The 21,626-nt window shown below is 47.1% G+C and overlaps 1 protein-coding gene across 5 annotated transcripts in view; it reads right to left on the bottom strand.

Annotated features, from left to right (window-relative positions):
• nav3 (neuron navigator 3) overlaps positions 1–21,626 on the bottom strand; it is a 361,431-nt gene that overhangs the window by 258,101 nt on the left and 81,704 nt on the right. For 4 of the 5 annotated variants that reach the window (XM_068050100.1, XM_068050098.1, XM_068050099.1 and 1 more), the window contains 2 exons: positions 7,579–7,687; positions 3,336–3,725 (listed from right to left, as the gene is read on the bottom strand). In XM_068050100.1, the coding sequence (XP_067906201.1) occupies positions 3,336–3,725; positions 7,579–7,687 (499 nt within the window). Of the gene's footprint in view, positions 1–3,335; positions 3,726–7,578; positions 7,688–15,390; positions 15,456–21,626 lie in introns of those variants that run through there. The other variant, XM_068050103.1, reaches the window with a different exon arrangement.

The following is a 21,626-nucleotide window of genomic DNA, read 5'->3' as shown; positions in this document are numbered from 1 at the left end:
TTGAGGCCGTTCCTAACAGAATTGATAAAGGGGAGTCGGTGGACGTGGTATACTTGGATTTTCAGAAGGCTTTTGATAAAGTCCCCCCACAGGAGGTTGGTTAGCAAAATTAAAGCACATGGGATAGGAGGCAATATAGTGGAATGGATTAAGGATTGGTTAACAGGCGGAAAACGGAGAGTAGGAATAAACGGGTCATTCTCGCGTTGGCAGGCTGTGACTAGTGGGGTACCGCAGGGATCAGTGTTTGGGCCCCAGCTGTTCACAATATATATCAATGATTTGGATGTGGGGATCAAGTGTAATATTTCCAACTTTGAGGATGACACAAATCTAGATGGGAATGTGTGTTGTGAGAAAGATGAAAGTGGCTTCAAGGGGATTTGGACAGACTTGGTGAGTGGGCAAGAACGTGGCAGATGGAATATAATGTGGAAAAATGTGAGGTTATCCACTTTGGTAGGAGGAATAGATGTGCAGAGTATTTCTTATATGGTAAGAGATTAGAAAGTGTAGATGTACAAAGGGACCTGGGTGTCCTTGTCAATAAGTCACTGAAAGCTAACATGCAGGTGCAGCAAGCAATTAAGAAGGCTAATGGTATGTTAGCCTTTATCACAAGAGGATTTGAGTACAGGAGTAGTGAAGTCTTTCTTCAATTGTATAGAACCTTGGTTAGACCACACCTGGAGTACTGTGTACAGTTTTGGTCCCCTTACCTTAGGAAGGATATTATTGCCATAGAGAGAGTTCAACGAAGATTCACCAGAACTGTTCCCGGGATGGTGGGATTATCCTATGGAGAGAGATTGGGGAAACTGGGCCTGTGTTCACCAGAGTTTCGAAGAATGAGAGGTGATCTCATTGAAACCTACAAAATACTTAAAGGAATAGACAGGGTAGATGTAGTTAAGATGTTTCCCCTGGTTGGGGAGTCTGGAACCAAGGGATACAATTTCAAAATAGGGGGGAAGCCACTTAGGACAGAGATGAGGAGAAATTTCTTTACTCAGAGGGTTGAGAGTCTTTGGAATTCTCTACCCCAGAGGGCTGTGGAAGCTCAGTCATTGAGTATGTTTAAAGCAGAGACTGACAGATTTCTAATTACCAATGACATGAGGGGATATGAGGATAGTGTGGGAAAAAGGAATTGAAGTGGATGATCAGCAATGATCATATTGAATGGTGGGGCAGGCTCGATGGGCTGAACAGCCTACTCCTGCTCCTGTGTTCCTAAATAGCCGACCCCTTTTTCCTGAGATTGTGACCCTGTTTTTGAGTCTCTCCAGCCTATGGAGATGTTTCACCACCAAACTGATGGCCCGAACAAGTGTGAGCCTTTTTCAATTTTACATTTTCAGCAGGCTTCTGAGTATGCCTCCATTTTGTGGTGCCCTCACACTTGCCTTACTGCCTCAAGAGCACCCACCTCTCCTGGTGGCACTGCCGGCCGACCTGTGCTCTCATTGGGTCTCCTGCCTTGGGAACCCAACTGCCAACCGACTGAACAGTGAACACTCAGGCAGCCAATTAGGAACTCACTTGGCATTATGTTGCACCAGCAATCGCTTTGACAACAAGTGCAGATTCGAAACCCACATATGGTCCCAAAGTCCAGTTCCCGACCCTCGCAGGAAGATTCAGCCCAATGTTTCTTTATGTCGCCTCTGGTTCTTCTGCCAAGCGCCTAATAGCTGTGTCCTCTGGTTACTGACTCTCTGCCACTGGAAACAGTTTCTCCTTATTTCCATGAAACTGATTATAGCCTTAAGTGTCAATGTATGTTGAATGCTTTTTATTTTTAATTTTGATTCTCAGCTTCTCCAACTCACATCAAAATGATCTGTGTTGCAAATTAAGAGTCGGTTTACATTACAGTCATCATTGGATTAATTGCTTAGCCCCATCAATTTGTTACCTGCAAGAGACATATTCATGTCACAAAGGTTTCAAAGGAAGAACCAAAGAATTAAACTGGAAAAGCTTATAAAACCTATTCTAAAATATCTCACACTGGTGACATATAAACATTAAATAATTTCAGAGATAGAAGAATCAAAGACGAGCATTTTTAAAGCAACTTCCCCAATCTCGGGATCTCCCGAAATGCTTTGCAGCCAATGAAGTGTAGTCACTGTTGTAATGTAGAAAACACAGCAACCAATTTGCGTACAGCAAGCTCCCAAAAACAGCCATGTAACAATTAACATCGAATCTGCATTGGTTGAGGGAGACATGTTGGTCAGGACACCGAGCAGAACTCCCCTGCTTTTTGAAATAGTGCCATGGGATCTTTTACATCAACCTGAGACAGCAGACGGGACTTGGTTTAACGTTTCATCCAAACGATGGCACTTCTGGCAGTGCAGCCCTCCCTCAGTACTGATGATTCGACAGTGCAGCGCTCCCTCAGTGCTGACCCTCCGACAGTGCAGCACTCCCTCAGTGCTGACCCTCCGACAGTGCAGCACTCCCTCAGTACTGACCCTCCGACAGTGCAGCACTCCCTCAGTACTGACCCTCTGACAGTGCAGCACTCCCTCAGTACTGACCCTCCGACAGTGCAGCACTCCCTCAGTACTGACCCTCCGACAGTGCAGCACTCCCTTAGTACTGACCCTCCGACAGTGCAGCACTCCCTCAGTACTGACCCTCTGACTGTGCAGCACTCCCTCAGTACTGACCCTCCGACAGTGCAGCACTCCCTTAGTACTGACCCTCTGACAGTGCAGCACTCCCTCAGTACTGACCCTCCGACAGTGCAGCACTCCCTCAGTACTGACCCTCCGACAGTGCAGCACTCCCTTAGTACTGACCCTCTGACAGTGCAGCACTCCCTCAGTACTGACCCTCCAACAGTGCAGCACTCCCTCAGTACTGACCCTCTGACCGTGCAGCACTCCCTCAGTACTGACCCTCTGACAGTGCAGCACTCCCTCAGTACTGACCCTCTGACCGTGCAGCACTCCCTCAGTACTGACCTTCTGACCGTGCAGCACTCCCTCAGTACTGACCCTCTGACCGTGCAGCGCTCCCTCAGTACTGACCCTCTGACCGTGCAGCATTCCCTCAGTACTGACCCTCTGACCGTGCAGCACTGCTCAGTAGTGACCCGCTGACCGTACAGCACTCCCTCAGTAGTGACCCTCCAACACTTTAGCATTCCCTCAGTACTGCGCTGGAGCATCAGCCTTTATTTTTGTGCTCAAATCTCTGACATGAGATTTGGACCCATGACCTTCTGACTCAGGAAGCATCTGTCACCAGCAGTGGAGCATCTCATACGTCCGTCTGTTGCGCGGTACGTCAGTGATTCAAGGCACACTGTCACTCACCCACTGCCGATGTCCTCCATCCTAACGTTCTTTCCCAGCAAGTCACCGTCGCTCATGTAGCCGGTGACGTCTATATCGGTGGGTGCCATGTCGAGTTCAGGTCCGCCTTTCTCGGTGACGTCTGGCTGGGAGGCGTTACCAGCTCTTGATCCCGCCGCCCTGCGGAGGGGCGCAGTGTACACGTAGCGCGAACTGTCAGGGTGGATATAGCGGCTGGCAGTGGGGCGAGGAGGGTAGCCAGTCCCGAGAGAAGGGGCATCGCCTGCCTGTAGTCGCGGGCTCGTCTGGCCAAGCCTCCAAGACATGGCCGATGATCTGCTGGTCACTGCTGCCATACTTCGGCCATTTACCTCAGTGGTGATGGTGCTATCAAACGTTGTTTCCAGAGTGCTGCCAAAACAAAGAGCACTTTAGTGTATTGTCATTGAATGATATAGTACAGAACAGAAGGAGGCCATTTGGTCCACCGACTCACTGCTGGCTCTTTCAAAGAGCAGTCAATATCTCTGCAATTGTTTCACCTTATTCTGGTCTAAATGGCTTCCAACTAATAGAAATGTGTGCTATATCAGAGAAAGGATCAAACTTATTGTATAAGGTACCAGTGAGGTTATAAAATGATCACCCATACAGCACTGGTTGGCAGAACCAAAGCTTGAAAAGGTCAAGGTCGTAACTTAATAAAACTTAGCATAGGAGACTCCAAGGTACATCCCATAGTATTGTGAAATGTGTAGTAATGTATTTTGGCAGGAAGAATGAGAAGAGGCAATTTAAAGTGAATGGTACAATATTTATGAGGAAGCAGGAATAGAGAGTTCTGAGGGTGTATGTAAACAAAAGACATATAAACAGAGACATAGGGCAAGGTTTTAACTCATTCAAAATCCATCTACTGACACAGAGTTAAAATCGGGCCCACAGAGTAAAAAAGCAAATAAGTTATGCTAAAACCTTAATTGTCCAATTTTGGACACCACTCTTTGGGAAGGATGTAAGGTCTTGGAGAGGGTGCAGATGAGATTTACTAGAATATTACCAGGGAAGAGGGGCTTCAGTTACTGAGAGAGACTGGAGAAGCTGAGATTGTTCTCCTTAGAGCAGAGAAGGTTAAAGGGAGATTTCATATGAGATACGAACATAGGAAGTAGGAGCAGGAGTAGGCCACTCAGCCCTTCGAGCCTGCTCCGCCCTTCAATAAGTTCATGGCTGAACTGATTATTCCATATTCCCACCTACCCTGATAATCTTCCATCCCCTTGCTTATCAAGAATCTATCTACCTCTGCCTTAAAAATATTCAAAGACTCTGCTTCCACCGCCTTTTCAGGAAGAGAATTACAAAGACTCACCACCCTCTGAGAGAAAACATTTCTCCTCATCTCTGTCTTAAATGGGTGACCCCTTATTTTTAAACAGTGAATCCAAGTTCTAGATTCTCCCACAAGGGGAAACATCCTTTCCATATCCACCCTGTCAAGACCCCTCAGGATCTTATATGTTTCAATAAAGTCGCCTCTTACTCTTCTAAATTCCAACGGATACAAGCCTAGCCTGTCCAATATTTCCTCATAAGACAGCCTGTCCATTCCAGGTATTAGTCTAGTAAACCTTCTCTGTACTGCCTCCAACACATTTATATCCTTCCTTAAATAAGAAGACCAGTACTGTACACAGTACTCCAGATGTGGTCTCACCAGTACTGTACACAGTACTCCAGATGTGGTCTCACCAGTACTGTACACAGTACTCCAGATGTGGTCTCACCAATGCCCTGTATTATTTTTTTATTCATTTTGTGATGTGGGCGTCGCTGGCCAGGCCAGCATTTCTTGCCCATCCCTAATTGCCCTTGAGAAGGTGATGGTGAGCTGCCTTCTTGAACCGCTGCAGTCCATTTGGGGTAGGTACGCCCACAGTGCTGTTAGGAAGGGAGTTCCAGGATTTTGACCCAGCGACAGTGAAGGAACGGCGATATAGTTCCAAGTCAGGATGCTGTGTGACTTGGAGGGGAACTTGCAGGTGGTGGTGTTCCCATGCATTTGCTGCCCTTGTCCTTCTAGTTGGTAGAGGTCATGGGTTTGGAAGGTGCTGGCTAAGGAGCCTTGGTGCGTTGCTGCAGTGCATCTTGTAGATGGTACACACTGCTGCCACTGTGCGTCCGTGGTGGAGGGAGTGAATGTTTATGGATGGGGTGCCAATCAAGCGGGCTGCTTTGTCCTGGATGGTGTCGAGCTTCTTGAGTGTTGTTGGAGCTGCACCCATCCAGGCAAGTGGAAAGTATTCCATCACACTCCTGACTTGTGCCTTGTAGATGGTGGACAGGCTTTGGGGAGTCAGGAGGTGAGTTACCTGCCTCAGGATTCCTAGCCTCTGACCTGCTCTTGTAGCCACGGTATTTATATGGCTACTCCAGTTCAGTTTCTGGTCAATGGTAGCCCCTAGGATGTTGATAGTGGGGGATTCAGTGATGGTAATGCCATTGAATGTCAAGGGGAGATGGTTAGATTCTCTCTTGTTGGAGATGGTCATTGCCTGGCACTTGTGTGGCGCGAATGTTACTTGCCACTTATCAGCCCAAGCCTGGATATTGTCCAGGTCTTGCTGCATTTCTACACGGACTGCTTCAGTATTTGAGGAGTCACGAATGGTGCTGAACATTGTGCAATCATCAGCGAACATCCCCACTTCTGACCTTATGATTGAAGGTAGCTGAAGCATAACCTCTCTACTTTTGTATTCAATTCCCCTCGCCATAAACAATAACATTCTATTAGCTTTCCTAATTACATGCTGAACCTGCATACTAACCTTTTGCGATTCATGCACTAGGACACCCAGATCCCTCTGCACCTCAGAGCTCCACAATCTCTCACCATTTAGATAATATGCTTCTTTTTTACTCTTCCTGCCAAAATGGACAATTTCACATTTTCCCACATGCCCTCCATTTGCCAGATCTTTGCCCACTCACTTATCCATCTATATCCTTTGTTGCCTCCTTATGTCCTCTTCACAAGTTACTTTCCTACCTATCTTTGTGTCATCAGCAAAGTTAGCAACCATACCTTCGGTTCCTTCATCTAAGATAAATTAGAAGAATCTATTTCCACTGACGGATGGGATAGATATTTCGAAGAGTCAGCACAGGTACAGTCAGAAAAATGGCCTCCTTCTGTGCTGGCTGATTCTATGAACCTACGTGGATAACACTAGAGTTTAATCAGCTAAAACCATGCAGTTTACAAGCACTGAGCCTCAGTAAGCTTCCTGCCATGTGTCCAGTAAAGATTCTGCTACCCTATGAGACATTGGCTGCCATGGTCACTTGGAGGGAGATGTGATGAATCAGGCTGACAGATCTACCCCTCCAGGTTCTATTAGGGAGCCTTACCCTCTAAATATAACTATTCCAGGGTACACACAGATTGCTATATAAGGGTTGAGATTACAGTCAGTATCATTCTCATACAAATAGCTAGAGTGTTTTGACCAAGTGATTCTCTGTGCCGTTCCAATGTATTAGATATCCATCCTGCAATATCACAAAATCTATCTGGAGGGCAAAGCCATTTCACAAACAGACCTTTATTACAGCAGTCCCATCTCCAGCCCTCAGTGATGATCTAACATGGAGTGGCGCAGTGGTTAGCACTGCAGCCTCACAGCTCCAGCGACCCGGGTTCAGTTCCGGGTACTGCCTGTGTGGAGTTTGCAAGTTCTCCCTGTGACCACGTGGGTTTCCGCCGGGTGCTCCGGTTTCCTCCCACAGCCAAAGACTTGCAGGTTGATAGATAAATTGGCCATTGTAAATTGCCCCTAGTATAGGTAGGTGGTAGGAGAATGGAGGGATGGTGGGGACATGGTAGAGGATATGGGATTAATGTAGGATTAGTATAAATGGGTGGTTGAAGGTTGGCACAGACTCGATGGGCTGAAGGGCCTGTTTCAGTGCTGTATCTCTCCATGACTCTACAACATCACTAGTCTGAAGAGGTGTGGCCTCTGGTGAGTAGCCAAGTTCCATGAAGGACCATCGGCATTTCCCTCCATATGAGCGAGACAATTGGTTATAAAGCTTAAAGGGCACCACTCCACAAAAATCATGGGGCAAGGTGAGGAGGTATGCCTCTATCGGCCAGTATGCACATTGAACCCACAGTGTTGGCATCATTCAGCACTCTAGCCAACTGAGCTAACTAACCCCTATAAATACATATTTAAATGATGTACAAAGCAAATACCTATGGCTTATCTGGGTCCCTCGGAGACTGGACATGGTCTCTTCTAGGTTTTGCCGCAGATCGGCAATGTTCTTCACTGTCCTCATTCTCCTGGTTTCAGGATCTTCTCCTAAAAATGTGAGGAAGAATAATAATGGTGAGCACTTAAACTGACAAAATCCCTCACATTACTCCTTGTTTTCAAAATAACACTGACATTAAATAAATGAGCAATCCAGAGCTTATTTTACATCGAGCTCATTCAAAACTCTGCTGCCCATGTCTTAACTCGCATCAAGTCACATTCACCCATTACCCTGCGTTCGCTGATCTACACTAGCTACTGATTAAGCCTTGATTTTAAAATTCTCATTCTTGTTAACAAACCCCTCCATGGCCTCGCCCCTCCCTATCTCTATAATCTCCTCCAGCCCCACAACCCTCCGAGATATCGGTGCTCCTGTAATCCTGGCCTCTTGCGTATTCCTGATTTTAATTGCTCCACCATTGGTGACCACAGCTGCCTCGGCCCTAAACTCTGGAATTCCCTCCCAAAACCTCTCTGCCTTTCTACCTCACTTTCCTCCTTTAAGACACACCTTAAAACCTACCTCTTTGACCAAGCTTTTGGTCACATGTCCTAATATCTCCTTATGTGGTTCAGTGACAAATTTTGCTTAATAATGCTCCTGGGAGGTGCTTCGAGATGTTCTTTTATTATGTTAAAGGTGCTATATAATAAAAGTTGTTGTTGTATATTACCAGAAATTTCATGGAAGTCTTATGAATTGTAGAACGAAGCATCTCAGAGAAAGTACATTCGGCCCATCGTGCCTGTACTGACTCTTTGAAAGAGCTATTCCATTAGTCCAAGCTCCCTGCTCTTTCCACATAGCCCTGCAATTTTTTTTTCTTTTTTAAGCATTCATTCACATCCAATTTGAAAGTTACTATTGAATCTACTTTCACCACCCTTTTAGACAGTGCATTCCAGATCATCACAACTCACTGTGTCAATCAAAATGGGGATGAATTTGCTGAGTACTTCACTCCTCCTGCCACTGTAACCTTGGTGGGAATTTGGTGTACGTGGGGATTAGGCATATGAAGACTCTCAGAGCTGAAGAGTCCAAACTCTAAACCTCTTCCATTCCAAGAATACCTCACCTACCCTGTCATTTGCTCCAATAACCAGGCAGTGGAAAAGAAAGAAGACTTGTGAAAATTCCCAGTGCGTGCACAGCATGGTGAGGGATGAAGAGCAACAAGTCTCCCTGGAGACTCTGACAAAATTTGCCCCCTAACTAACATGGCCACAATCAGATTGATTGGCCATCCATCTTGTTGGCTGCTTTGCGGGATCTTGCTATGTGCAAACTGGCTCCCAGGAGTGCCTGCATAACAACAGCATGTGTGCATCAAGAGCATTGTCTGGGAATGTCCCGGAACTCTGATAGGCACAAATTCTTTCTTGGGCAATTCAAAAACATTGAAGTTAAGTCGTATTTCTGCATTCCCAATTGGAGTATTGAATCTGCTGAACCAGGTGTTTCCAAAAATAAATTAACAAATCTGGATTCGATAAAACTTAGTAATGGAACACGCACACATCAGAAAACGAAACTGTGGTTCCAATGGAGCAGTTACATAGCAACAGGAGTCAGCCATTCAGCCCCTCGAGCCTGTTCCACCAAGTACCCAGCACCACTGGAACTTCAGCATTAACCCTTTTGCTGCTGAGAGGGTTGGGGTAGAGGTGTGCCTTTGTGATGTGGGGGGGGGGTGGGGTTATGCCACGGCAGTCCCATGTGGATAACCCAGTAGTGTTGGTATATAATGTCCATATTGGAGAGTGTGTCCGATTCCCTCCTTCCCCCCTCACCCCATGCCCACCCCTTAATTCCCTCAGAATTTTTATTGTAGCCATTACAGTCCAGACTGTCCTCTGATATTGAATGATTTATAGCTAGAGAAAAATATTCCAGAAAGACTGAAATAAAAGCAGCCATTGTATTACAACAATGACTAGAGTGTTTATCAGATATAACAGCAGAGATTGGAGAGTGTTATTGGGGCAAATAACCAGGTAGATGGGTATCCCCGGGCAGAGAAGGTCTAGTTTGGAGTCTTTAGTTCCCAGCATTTTCATGCTTAATGTGTGAATCTTTAAATTCAAAAAATGAGTAAAGCACGCAGAGCAAAGAACATGTTTGCAAATTAATAATATGCAGACTTCGGTTACTGTTTGGGCATTCATATTTTTCTGATTATGCCTTTTTGAAATGTCTTGGGATGCGTTCTATTATTTCTGGGTTTGTTTTTGACTAATTGATAGAGATTCATTGCTATAGTTAGTCGACAGCTCCATGGGATTGTGACGATCAGGTTGGTACAAGGTCTAGTGTCAAGGGGGCTGCGTTGAAAAGCATTCAGCGTTACTCTGTCACTCCCAATTTCCCCCACCACCCCCACCGCCTCTCCTGATCACCTCACCCCAGGAGTGCACAAAGGACCCGAGGAACATCGAGGCGATTTTGCCATTTCAAGGGTAATCACTTGTACAGGGAACTTGTTTACAATTTAACTACAAGGAGCTAAAAGCAAGTTAATAATAAGAGTGGGCATTGAGATAGGGCACTTGGAATTTCTGGACAAAGAAAGACCAAGGGTCCATCCAGTTCACCTTGTACCAACCTGATCGTCACAATCATGGAGCTGTCGACTAACTATAGCAATGAATCTCTATCAATTAGTCAAAAACAAACCCAGAAATAATAGAACGCATCCCAAGACATTTCAAAAAGGCATAATCAGGAAAATATGAATGCCCAAACAGTAACCGAAGTCTGCATATTATTAATTTGCAAACATGTTCTTTGCTCTGCGTGCTTTACTCATTTTTTTGAATTTAAAGATTCACACATTAAGCATGAAAATGCTGGGAACTAAAGACTCCAAACTAGACCTTCTCTGCCCCAGGGATACCCATCTACCTGGTTATTTGCCCCAATAACACTCTCCAATCTCTGCTGTTATATCTGATAAACACTCTAGTCATTGTTGTAATACAATGGCTGCTTTTATTTCAGTCTTTCTGGAATATTTTTCTCTAGCTATAAATCATTCAATATCAGAGGACAGTCTGGACTGTAATGGCTACAATAAAAACAGAAAGTGCTGGAAACAGAGTTAACGTTTCAGGTCTGTGACCTTTCATCATTTCACATCAGGTCACAGACCTGAAACGTTAACTCTGTTTCTCTCTCCACAGATGCTGCCAGACCTGCTGAGTATTTCCAGCACTTTCTGTTTTTATTTCAGATTTCCAGCATCTGCAGTATTTTGCTTTTATTTTACTGTAATGGCTACAACCTGCTTACTCTCATCAAGGGCCCTCTAATATTCAACTAACAATTTGCAAGTGCAGTACAAACACATCAAATATAAACATTTTTCAATGGCTGTTTTGTTTAGTCAAAGTTGGAGGAGGGGCACAAGCTTTATTATAGGGAAACTGCGGCTTGCTCCAAGAACCAAAGTATATCTTCACCTTTGTGCTCTCAGAAAACAGGTTCAAGTTGATGTCCTTGATGAAGATAAAAATATGAACAGGATTGAACTATACAGCCCCTCGAGCCTGCTCCACCATTCAATACGATCATGGCTGATCTCATCTTGGCCTCAACTCCACTTTCCTGTCCACTCCCCATATCCCTTGATTCCCTGACAGACCAAAAATCTGTCTACCTCAGCCTTGAATATATTCAGCGATGGAGCATTCACAACCCTCTGGGGTAGAGAATTCCAGAGATTCACAACCCTTTGAGTGAAGTAATTTCTCCTCATCTCAGTCCTAAATAATCTGCCCCTTATCCTGAGACTGTGCCCCAGCTTTCAGATTCCCCAGCCAGAGGAAACAACCTGTTCGTGTCGACCCTATCCCGCCCCTTCAGAATCTTGTATGTTTCAATGAAATCACCTCTCATTCTTCTAAACTCCAGACAGTATAGACCCAATTTGCTCAGCCTTTCATCCTAGGTCAACCCTCTTGTCCCAGGCACCAATCTAGTGAATCTTCACTGTACTACCTACAATGCAATCCTTCCTTAGATATGGAAACGAAAACTGTGCTAGTACTCCAAGTATGGTCTCACCAAAGCCCTCTACGTTTATAGTAAGACTTCCTTATTCATGTACTCCAATCCCCTTGCAATCAAGGCCAACATACCATTCGGTTTCCTAATTGCTTGCTGCACCTGCATGCTAACTTTCTCCGTTCCTTATACAAGTATATCCAAGTTCCTCTGAACAACAACATTTACAACTTAATGTCCTTTAAAAATTATTCTGCTTTTCTATTCTTACTATCAAATTGAATAACTTCACACTTCCTCACATTATACTTCATCTGCCACCTTGTTGCCCACTCACTTACCCTGTCTATATCTCTTTGCAGCCTCTTTGTCCTCATCACAACTTTCATTCCCACCTAGCTTTGTATCGTCAGCAAACATAGATACATTACTCTCTGTCTTTTCATCGAAGTCATTAATATACATTGTAAATAGCTGAGTCTCCAGCACTGATCCTTGTGACACTCCACTAGTTACAGCCTGCCAACTTGAAAAGGCCCTGTTTATCACATTTTGAGATTGTGTTTAGTTCTGGGCACAGCATCTCAGGAATGATATATTGGCCATGGAGGGGGTGCAGCACAGATTCATCAGAATGATAGTGGCACTAGAAGGGTTAAATTATGAGAACAGGTTGTATAGACTAGACTTGCATTCCCCTGAATACAAACGATTAAGGAGTGATCCAATTAAGGTATTTAAGATGATTAAAGGATTTGATAGGGTAGATAGTCCAGAACAAGAGAGCATAACCTTAAAATTAGACCCAGGCCGTTGAGAATTGATGTCAGGAAGCACTTCTTCACACAAAGGGTAGTGGAAATCTGGAACTCTCCCAAAAAGCTGTTGCTGTTGTGACTGGGGGGTCAGTTGAAAACGTCAAAACTGAGATTGATAGATTTTTGTTGGGTAAGGTTATTCAGGGTTATACAACCAAGGTGGGCAGATGAACTTGAGGTGCACATCAGACACAATCTCACTGAATGACGAATCAGGCTCGAGGGGCTGAATGGCCTCCTCCTGTTCCTATGGTATGTCATGTAACCCTCGAGAAATTTACAACAAGTCTGCTGACTGTACCAAAAATCACAAACTTCACTGCACACTCATATTTTAAAATTATAGTGTTTAAATAAATGTTCTGTAAATCTGGAGGACAGTAAAATCAGTTCTAATTATTAATCCTGAGATACATTCCAGGTTTTAAAAAATATTCTTTCATGGGATGTGGGTATTGCTTCCAAGGCCAGCATTTGTTGCCTATCCCTAATTGCCCTTGACAACTGAAAGGCTTGCTAGGTCATTTCTGAGGGCAGTTAAGAGTCAACCACATTGCTGTGGGTCTGGATTCACATGTAGGCCAGACCGGGTAAGGACAGCAGATTTCCTTGCTTAAAGGACATTAATGAACAAGATGGGTTTTTATGACAATCGATGGTAGTTTCATAGCACTATTACTGAGACTAGCTTTCAATTCCAAATTTTGATTGATTAATTGAATTTAAATTCCACCAGCTGCCGTGGTGCGATTTGAACCCATGTCCCCAGAGCATTAGTCTGGGCCTCTGGATTACTAGTTCAGTGACATTACCATGACACTACTGTCTCCCCCCGACCACCTCGCCACCCTACCCCACCCCCCCCCAATCCTGCTACACTCGGGGAGTCTAAGTCTCAGAAAAAAGTCCTCAGCACAACCTTTGGGTGGGAAAACTGCAAAGGGGGTGGGATAATTTAAACCCTAGCATCCAGGTGGCGTTCAGGCTGGTGGGCAGTTAAAATGGCGCAGGTCACTTACCCGCCTTTCGAGCTGGCAAGATCTTATGAGCTACAATTTTTATCTTTGCTCCACTGAGCAGGTGGTAAAGACATTCTCTCAAAACTGGGCGGGATCCTTTTTACCTGCTCCTCGGGTCTGGTAACACAATGGGGATCGGCTGCAATACTTAAATGTCAGTCTTGCCAGAACTTCAATTGCAGCCAGAAGAAGCCTCAGAAGCTGTTTATTTTTTTTTTAATATCTTTGCAGGGAAGGGAGGAGGTAGGAGTGCTCATACCCTGAAAAACTGTTGTAAGACCCCAATTTGCGAATTTAAGCAGGTTTACACCTCATTTGGGTGACCCTGAAATTTGCACCAAGCAGTCCTTGGGCATGAATGGAGTAGATGTCACAGTACCCACCACCACCTGGCAGTCTGGCATTCAGAAGAGAGATGAATAGCCACCATTTGAAAATCATCCCACCCTCCATTTCTGCCAAATTTGCACTAAAGTTACAGCAAGAGAAACGACCGAGCAAATTCACCCCCCTGGTTATTTATCTCATTGTTTTCTGTGGGAGCTTGCTGTGCTCTTCTCCATTACAACAGTGATTGTACTTCCATAAGTATTTCATTGGCTGTGAAGCACTGGGAGATATTCCAAGGATGTGGAAGACGCTATAGAAATGCAAGTTCTTTCTATCCCGTTGTTGTGGATGACACTCATCATTGGCTCAATATGGCCACCAACTCTCCATTTGGTCAGTTTTGGCATCAAATGTCCAAAACTCATGACCTTCGCAAAAAAGATAAGGAATGTAATGCCATTGCCATCACTTCATCCAGAAGAAAAGAATCTGCAATTAGCTTCTAGAGTATTCTATGGCACTGACGGTTCGGAATAGGGTGGCCTGGAGTACACCTGACATTGGGCCTCATTGAAATGAAAGCTCTGAGTGGCTGACACAAGCTGAGCATCCCTGGGCTGCTCGCTGGTGAATCGCCATTGGAAATCGGACCACTGTGTCACTGGCTGTGATTGGAAGAGGGGACAATGTGATTGGGAGGGGGTAAATGATCGGGAGGTGGGCAATCGGCAGGGGGTGGGTTCCAACCAAGGGCTTTCAATGGTTCTCAGCACTGCTCATCACCATTCCACATTCAACTGAGCAATCTTTTTAACAATCTTATTGCTTTGGTAGAAGCCTCCAGAGGTCCCTTCAAGAATGGCCGTGAGGCTGCACACTGACCACACTTTCAGGATAGACCAATTTTTGCAAAGGGGGCCTCAAAGAGATGTTACATCCTTTATTTGCATATATAAAGTGTCTAATAGGACTCTTTTTCTGTCTTCCCAATATAGGAGGTGTTGCACTACTGATGTGGAAGGAGTGCGCCACTGCCCACTATATTGATTGTGTTGGTGCCCATTTTGCACCTGAAAATGGGCACAATGCCAAGGAATTTCTAGGCCTCTGTATTGTAGCTATTATGACCAATTAACAGTCAATTCTTTTGGTTCAAATACTCAAGGAGGCTAGCAATGGTTAATGTGCAATGGGAGAATGTTGTTCAATATACAACAAGTCCAATGGCAAGTCAGAGTAGGTGGATGATCAAGCTCACTACTTCAACATTTTTGTGAAATTACTGAAGAGTTCACAGAATCCTTGTCTTTTTCTGGGCTCTGCTTTATTATTTTTCAATAAGTTTTTGTGGCTTTCAAATGTCCGTTCTGCACTGAGCTTCATTATGCTTCTTATTAAGGTGCACTGTGATTTTCTCTGTGGGTCACAGGCAATAGAAATTACAACTGATGTTCTGTCAGAGACCACTGAAAGGGTTTAACAATGAGGAAAGAGCCCCTAATCTAAATGCCTGTGTTCAGTTAATATCTGCAATATATAAAAAAACGTACTCCACAGAATAAATACACTCACCAAGTATATTTGTATAAAGGACTTGTTCCAGGTCTCCCAGCATGGTTAGAATAATATCCGTGTCTAACTGAGCAACTCCCTCTCGAAGGCAGCCTTCTCCTACTAGCACTTTCTGCTTCTTCGTAGCCTTAGATTTGCCAGCAATGATTTCATCGTCTGACTTACTGCTATTGGCAACAGTGAACTCAGTAAGTTTATTGGCGAGTTTGACTTCAGCCCGCTGGCATCTAAAGGCTGTGCCTGCCATCTCACCACTTCCAGTTTGCCCAGGCACATGTGTTTCCTTCATTTTAGTACCAGCCTGAGGGAGCGAGTGCTCGGAGACAGAGAGGGACCTGGATAGCGGGTAAACACCTGGCCTGAAGCCTCCACTGAAGGGGATGGCACCCCGCTCACCCCCATCCTCCGCCCAGCCGCTGTTAAGTAGGCAAAGCCTCCGCCCAGCCTCGCCCAGCAGTGCCAAGTTTGTCAGGGACTTCTGCCTGCGCAGGGAGGTAGCATGTGTGGCACTGCAGCTCTTAAACGCTGACAGATCTGACGACCCTTGCATCTTCTCTCTTTCCTTTGGTGTTGCCTTTCTGTAGGTGGAGGCTCAGACCTCGACTGGCAGACAGAACAAGCTCACTAGGGTCGCAAAAGCCTTCGTCATGACACTCCCAGAAAGCGATGCGAGACCCTGGCATGCTATCCATCGAGTCGTGACAGCCAGCCCTGCCACAGTTACATCCTCTGCTGAAGGAGTGATTCCAATCTCTCTAGGGGAATGCAGAATTTGACACAAGTGCAGCTCCCCCTTATATCACTGACACTGCAGTGATGTTTAAATAACATGATGTGCGCTCAGGCAAAAAGAGTATGTTGAATAGTCTTTCACTGTAGTGGAGAAATCCCCACAAGCCAAATTGTATGAGCTGCTTCTTCAGACGACAGGTTGAGTGATTGCCACCTCTGTAGGTCTTCCTATCTTTGACAAAGCTCTTCCAATACGATGAGGTTAGGAGAGAATAACTACAAGATCAAAAAATGGGCAGGAGAATATTCCTCTCACGAGAAGAAGCATTGAGGCGAAACCCTCAGCCACTCCTGGACCAAAATGTGAAGAGAGAGCGAGAGCGAGACGCTCCCTTGGAGCAGGCTGCAGTGGGTCTGCTCTGACTGGAGCACCCAGTTCAGTGCTCAGGAAGCAATGAAAGCGACGGAGTAATTGCGAGCCCAATGCCAGGCACACCTCTTTTAGTATTCAACCTGCATCTCAAATCTATCCCTGTTCTCTCTCCACTGCAGTGACTGCAGCTCCTGAAAGGGCTGTGTAAACAAAAGGCAAAAAAGAGCTTCGGAGCCACTCGATTATAAATATCACAGGTGTCATGCAAAATGCTGAACAGAAGAGAGCTGTGCCCACCAGACCCTATCATTCTCTTCAACCGTATGAATGTCTGTCAGACCGTACAGGAATTTTAAGGTTGGAAGTTTTTTAAGGTAGTTAAAGTAGTTACGTGTCAACATGTTGGGAACTGCCCTGAAGGAAGACAGGGTATGTATCACACGATCTTCTATCTGATGAGGAAGTATCTTGGGAACCTCAACATATGTTTACTGGAGGGGTGCGAAACTTTACAAGATTTGTCATTGTAGCTTCTGAAGGAGGTTGAGGCTGCTCGGAATCGTGCATTATTTTCTGAAATAATTTTTGAAGTGTTTGCAGTAATCTCTGTGTAAAGTGAGCAGATGGGTCTCCAGAGACGGCAGGGAGCGCAGGGACCCACCAGCAACAATCAGTTTGCCAATAAGGTGGCGAAATGCCCAATAAACACAAAGAAGAAAGGGAAATGAGTTAAATCCAGAGCAAAGGGGAAAGAGCAAAGGGGAAAGAGCAAAGGGGAAAGAGCCAGCCAGTGTTTCAGATTCAACATCTTGAATATCAAAACTGAAAATCTGTCACTTTCTCCCCATCACACCATGCACCCCCATCCCCCCTCCCCCCATCCCCATCCCCCCATCCCCCCTCCCCTCATCCCCCCTCCTCCCTCCACTCACACCCATCCCCCCTCCCCGTCACCCCCATCCCCATAACCCCTCCTCCCTCCGCTCACCCCAATCCCCCCTCCCTATCCCCCCTCCCCTCACCCCTCCCCATTCCCCCTCACCCCTCTTCTCACCTCACCCCTCCCCTCACCTCACCCCCATTCCCCCTCACCCCTCCCCCATCACCTCCCCCCCCTCCCCCACTCACCTCACCCCCATCCCCCCTCACCTCCCCCCTCACCTCCCCCATCCCCGCTACCACCCTCACCTCACCCCCATCCCCCCTCCCCCTCACCCCATCCCCCCTCCCCCTCACCCCCCTCACCCCCATCCCCCTCACCCCCTCCTCCCATCCCCTCACCCCATCTTCTCATCCCATCCCCTCACCCCATCCCCCTCACCCCATCCCCTCATCCCCACCCCCCTCACCCCATCCCCCTCACCCCCTCCTCCCATCCCCTCACCCCCATCCCCCTCCCCTCACCCTGCTCCCCTCACCCCATCCCCCTCGCCCCTCAGCCCATCCCCCTCCCCACCTCCCCACCTCCCCTCACCCCCATCCCTCACCCCCATCCCCCCTCCCCCACCCCCATCCCCTCACCCCCATCCCCTCATCCCCATCCCCTCACCCCCATCCCCTCACCCCCATCCCCTCACCCCATCCCCATCCCTCTCCCCCATCCCCGTCCCCCTCCCCCTCATCCCCCTACCCCCCATCCCCTCCCCTCCCCATCCCCCTCCCCCACCCCTCACCCCCACCCCCATCCCATCCCCTCAACCCAATCCTCCTCCCCTCAACCCCATCCTCCTCCCCTCAACCCCATCCTCCTCCCCTCACCCCCATCCGCCTCCCCTCACCCCCATCCGCCTCTCTTCACCCCATCCACCCTCCCCCATCCCCCCTCCCCTCATCGCATTCCCCCTCCCCTCCTCGCCCTCCCTCCCCTCTCCCCCATCCTCCCCTCCTCCACCCTCATCCCCCTGCCCCCATCCTCCTGTCCCCTCCCCCGCCTCCGCCCTCATCCCCCTGCCCCATCCTCCCTCCTCCCCTGCCCCCATCCTCTCATCCCCTCCCCCATCCCCTCATCCCCCTGCCCCCATCCTCCTGTCCCCTCCCCTCCCCTCATCCCCCTGTCCCCTCCCCCTCCACTCATCCCCCGCCCCATCCTCCCTCCCCCCACCCTCCTCCCCTGCTCCCATCCCCCGCCCCCATCCTCTCATCCCCTCCCCTCATCCCCCTGCCCCCATCCCCTCATCCCCTCCCCCTGCCCCCATCCACCCACCCCTCCCCCTCCCTCTGCCCCCATCCCCCTGCCCCCATCCTCCTGTCCCCTCCCTCCCCCTCCGCCTCCCCTCATCCCCCTGCCCCCCCTCCCCCACCCTCATCCCCCTGCCCCCATCCTCCTGTCCCCTGCCCCTCCCCCGCCTCCGCCCTCATCCCCCCGCCCCATCCCCATCCCCACTCCCGCCTCCCCTGCCCCCATTCTGCCGCCTCCTCCCCCGCCTCCAACAACCTGCCTGCTTCCCTGCCCCAACACCCCGCCCCCTCCCCTCCAACACCAAGAGGCTGTGAATGTTGCGGTCTATGGAGTTAATGTACAGATCAGACCGGATCGAACTGAAATGATGGATGAGGCCAAGCAGCTGAATAACCTCCTCCTTCAGAGGAAAAACAGTTCAAGGTGAGGATTACAGAAATATTAACTGGGAATGTTGGCTAACTGAGGATGAGAAGTGACTTCGAAGAAGGCACAGGTAGTTTAGTAGGGAAAGTAAGATTTAAATTTTGAAGGAGGGGCATCTCTTTTTCCCAGTCATCGGGTGTGAGGGGTTTGAAGAGATCCCCAAACTTTGTTTGCTGATTTCTGTCTCCACACATGGTATTTGTCCAATTCGTTTTTTTCCAGTTTTTTTCTCTGAGACTTGCACTTAATCCCACCCACAATGCCACAGTCCCACTGCACCCCAACATTTTCAACCCCACCCAGCAGCCCCCACAAACTCAAAACAGCTCAATAACAACAGGAGCTTGCATTTATATAGCACCTTGAATGTAGTAGAATACACTCAGGTACTTCACAGGAACGCTATCAAACAAACTTTGACAATGAGTCACATAAGGAGGTATTAGGACACATGACCAAAATCTTGGTCAAAGAGGTAGGTTTTAAGGAGCATCTTAAAGGAGGCAAAAGAGGTCGAGAGGCGGAGAGGTTCAGGAGGGAATTCCAGAGCTTAGGGCACAGGCTCTTGAAGACACAGCTGTCAATGGATGATTCTGGAGAAGGGATGGCATCTACCCATGGGCACACTTCTTTATACCATCCTCATGGAGTAAGAGGAATAGACAGAAGAGCAGTAGACACGATGGTGTGGAGAATAAGGCAGAATGGCAGAAAGCACGAGTTCACCATGTACAATGTTGCAGACCATGTCCTCAGGGAGCACAGATCCTTCAAGGAGTTCTCAGATGAGCTTTGCGTTCAAAGCCTTGTGATTGTCCAAAGCTGCCAGTACACATCAGCCTTCAGATGTTCCACAGCCTCATTCCACTGCCAGGATGCCTCTGTGTGTTGCTACGGAAATGACCACTGCCCTGAATTGTTTTGGCACCGGACCCTTTTAAGGACAGGGTTTCAGTGCAACATCAAGCAGAGGTCAGACCCTCTCATCTTCCTCCCCTCTTGCAGGAGGGCTTGTAGGGTCTTCCAGTCAAGATTTCACAGTCCTTTGGGCAAGATGCCCTGTTCATGGTGCTCTCCTGAGCACAAGTGACCTTATGGTCTGGCAAGGGGCAATTGAGATAAGGGCAGACGATGCCAAGAAGATAAAATGCAAAATGGTCAAGGGATGCTTCTTTGCACTTTCCCTTTGCTGTCCTGAGTGTTCTAATGAAGTCTGCAGTCTTTACTGCACTATAGTTTCCTGGGGCTGAAGCTGCTTACTGTATCTTTAGTGCATAATTTTCCCAGAATCTACACCACTTCACTGCATATTAACTCACCCAGGAAACTTGCATGCAACACCCTGTGCTGGGGAATGGAGCAATTTTCTGGTGCAACACTGGCACAATGGATATTGTGGAATGTATATTGCTACTGATTGGACAGTCAGTATCTAACAGGAATAAATTTCAGATGAACATAAAAAAGGACAAAGGGAGGGATTGGAAGAAAGTTAAATGAAATTTAGTGCTGACAACTTCAGACGTTACTGTGCATGAAATGGTTTCACTGATTTGATTCAATCGCCCTGCTCACTTGTGTGTCAAGTGCAGCCTGCTGAAACAGGTCTAATTATTGCATTGTCAAAATTGCTTCCAGTATGGACTGTGGCCTGCTGTACTAATTAGTAATCTATTTATGGGATCCCATCTTGGTTGTCCAACTGTGGACAGAAGTTTGCCTGAATTTGGCAATGGAAAGGAGTGAGGAGCAGCTGCCTTGATAGAACTGGGAACTGAAACCTCACTTGAGCCTCTCTCCAGAACGCCTTCCCTCTGGTCTTATCTTTTTTAACACAAATCTCTATAATTAGCTTCAACTTTTGACTACCCTCATTTTATAAGCACAGGCGAGTCTGTTTATTCGTGTGGAGCAGCCAATGCACTGCATTAAATCCATCGCCATGGTGCCAAAGTAATTTAGTGTTGGACAAGCCATCTGTTGTGATGGTGATTTGCCCTATGCAGTGTGATGGATAGTGTCAGCAGATCATTGATTTAGCAACACAGACAGATAAGAAATAAAGAAACTGCCAATGCTGGAATTCAAAAATAAAAAAACAAAAATGTCTGGAAATGCAGAGTAGGGCATAGACTGCTGAGCACCGAAAGAGAGAAAATGGGGGCAGCGTTTAATGTTTCTGGTCTATGAGCCTTCATGAGCTCTGCCTCGAACCAGCCCTGACAAACTCCTGACCCGAGGAATGTTGACCTGTCTTTTCTCTCTCCAGATGTCAATAGACTCACTGCGCATTCTCAGCACTATATTATGTTATTGAATTTATAGAACTGTTGTAAGTTTTTTTTATTCTTTCATGGGACATGGGCATCGCTGGCAAGGCCAGTATTTGTTGCCCATCCCTAATTACCCTTGACTACTGAATGGTTTGCTCGGCAATGTCAGAGAGCAATTAAAAGTCAACCACATTGCTGTGGGCCTGGAGTCACATGTTGGCCAGACCAGGTAAGGACGGCAGATTTCCTTCCC

The sequence above is a fragment of the Heterodontus francisci genome, chromosome 18, assembly GCF_036365525.1.
Source record: "Heterodontus francisci isolate sHetFra1 chromosome 18, sHetFra1.hap1, whole genome shotgun sequence".
In the NCBI taxonomy this organism is placed as follows: Eukaryota; Metazoa; Chordata; class Chondrichthyes; order Heterodontiformes; family Heterodontidae; genus Heterodontus; species Heterodontus francisci.
The sequence above is the reverse complement of the archived record's forward strand: the minus strand, read 5'-3'. Positions and strand labels throughout refer to the sequence as shown.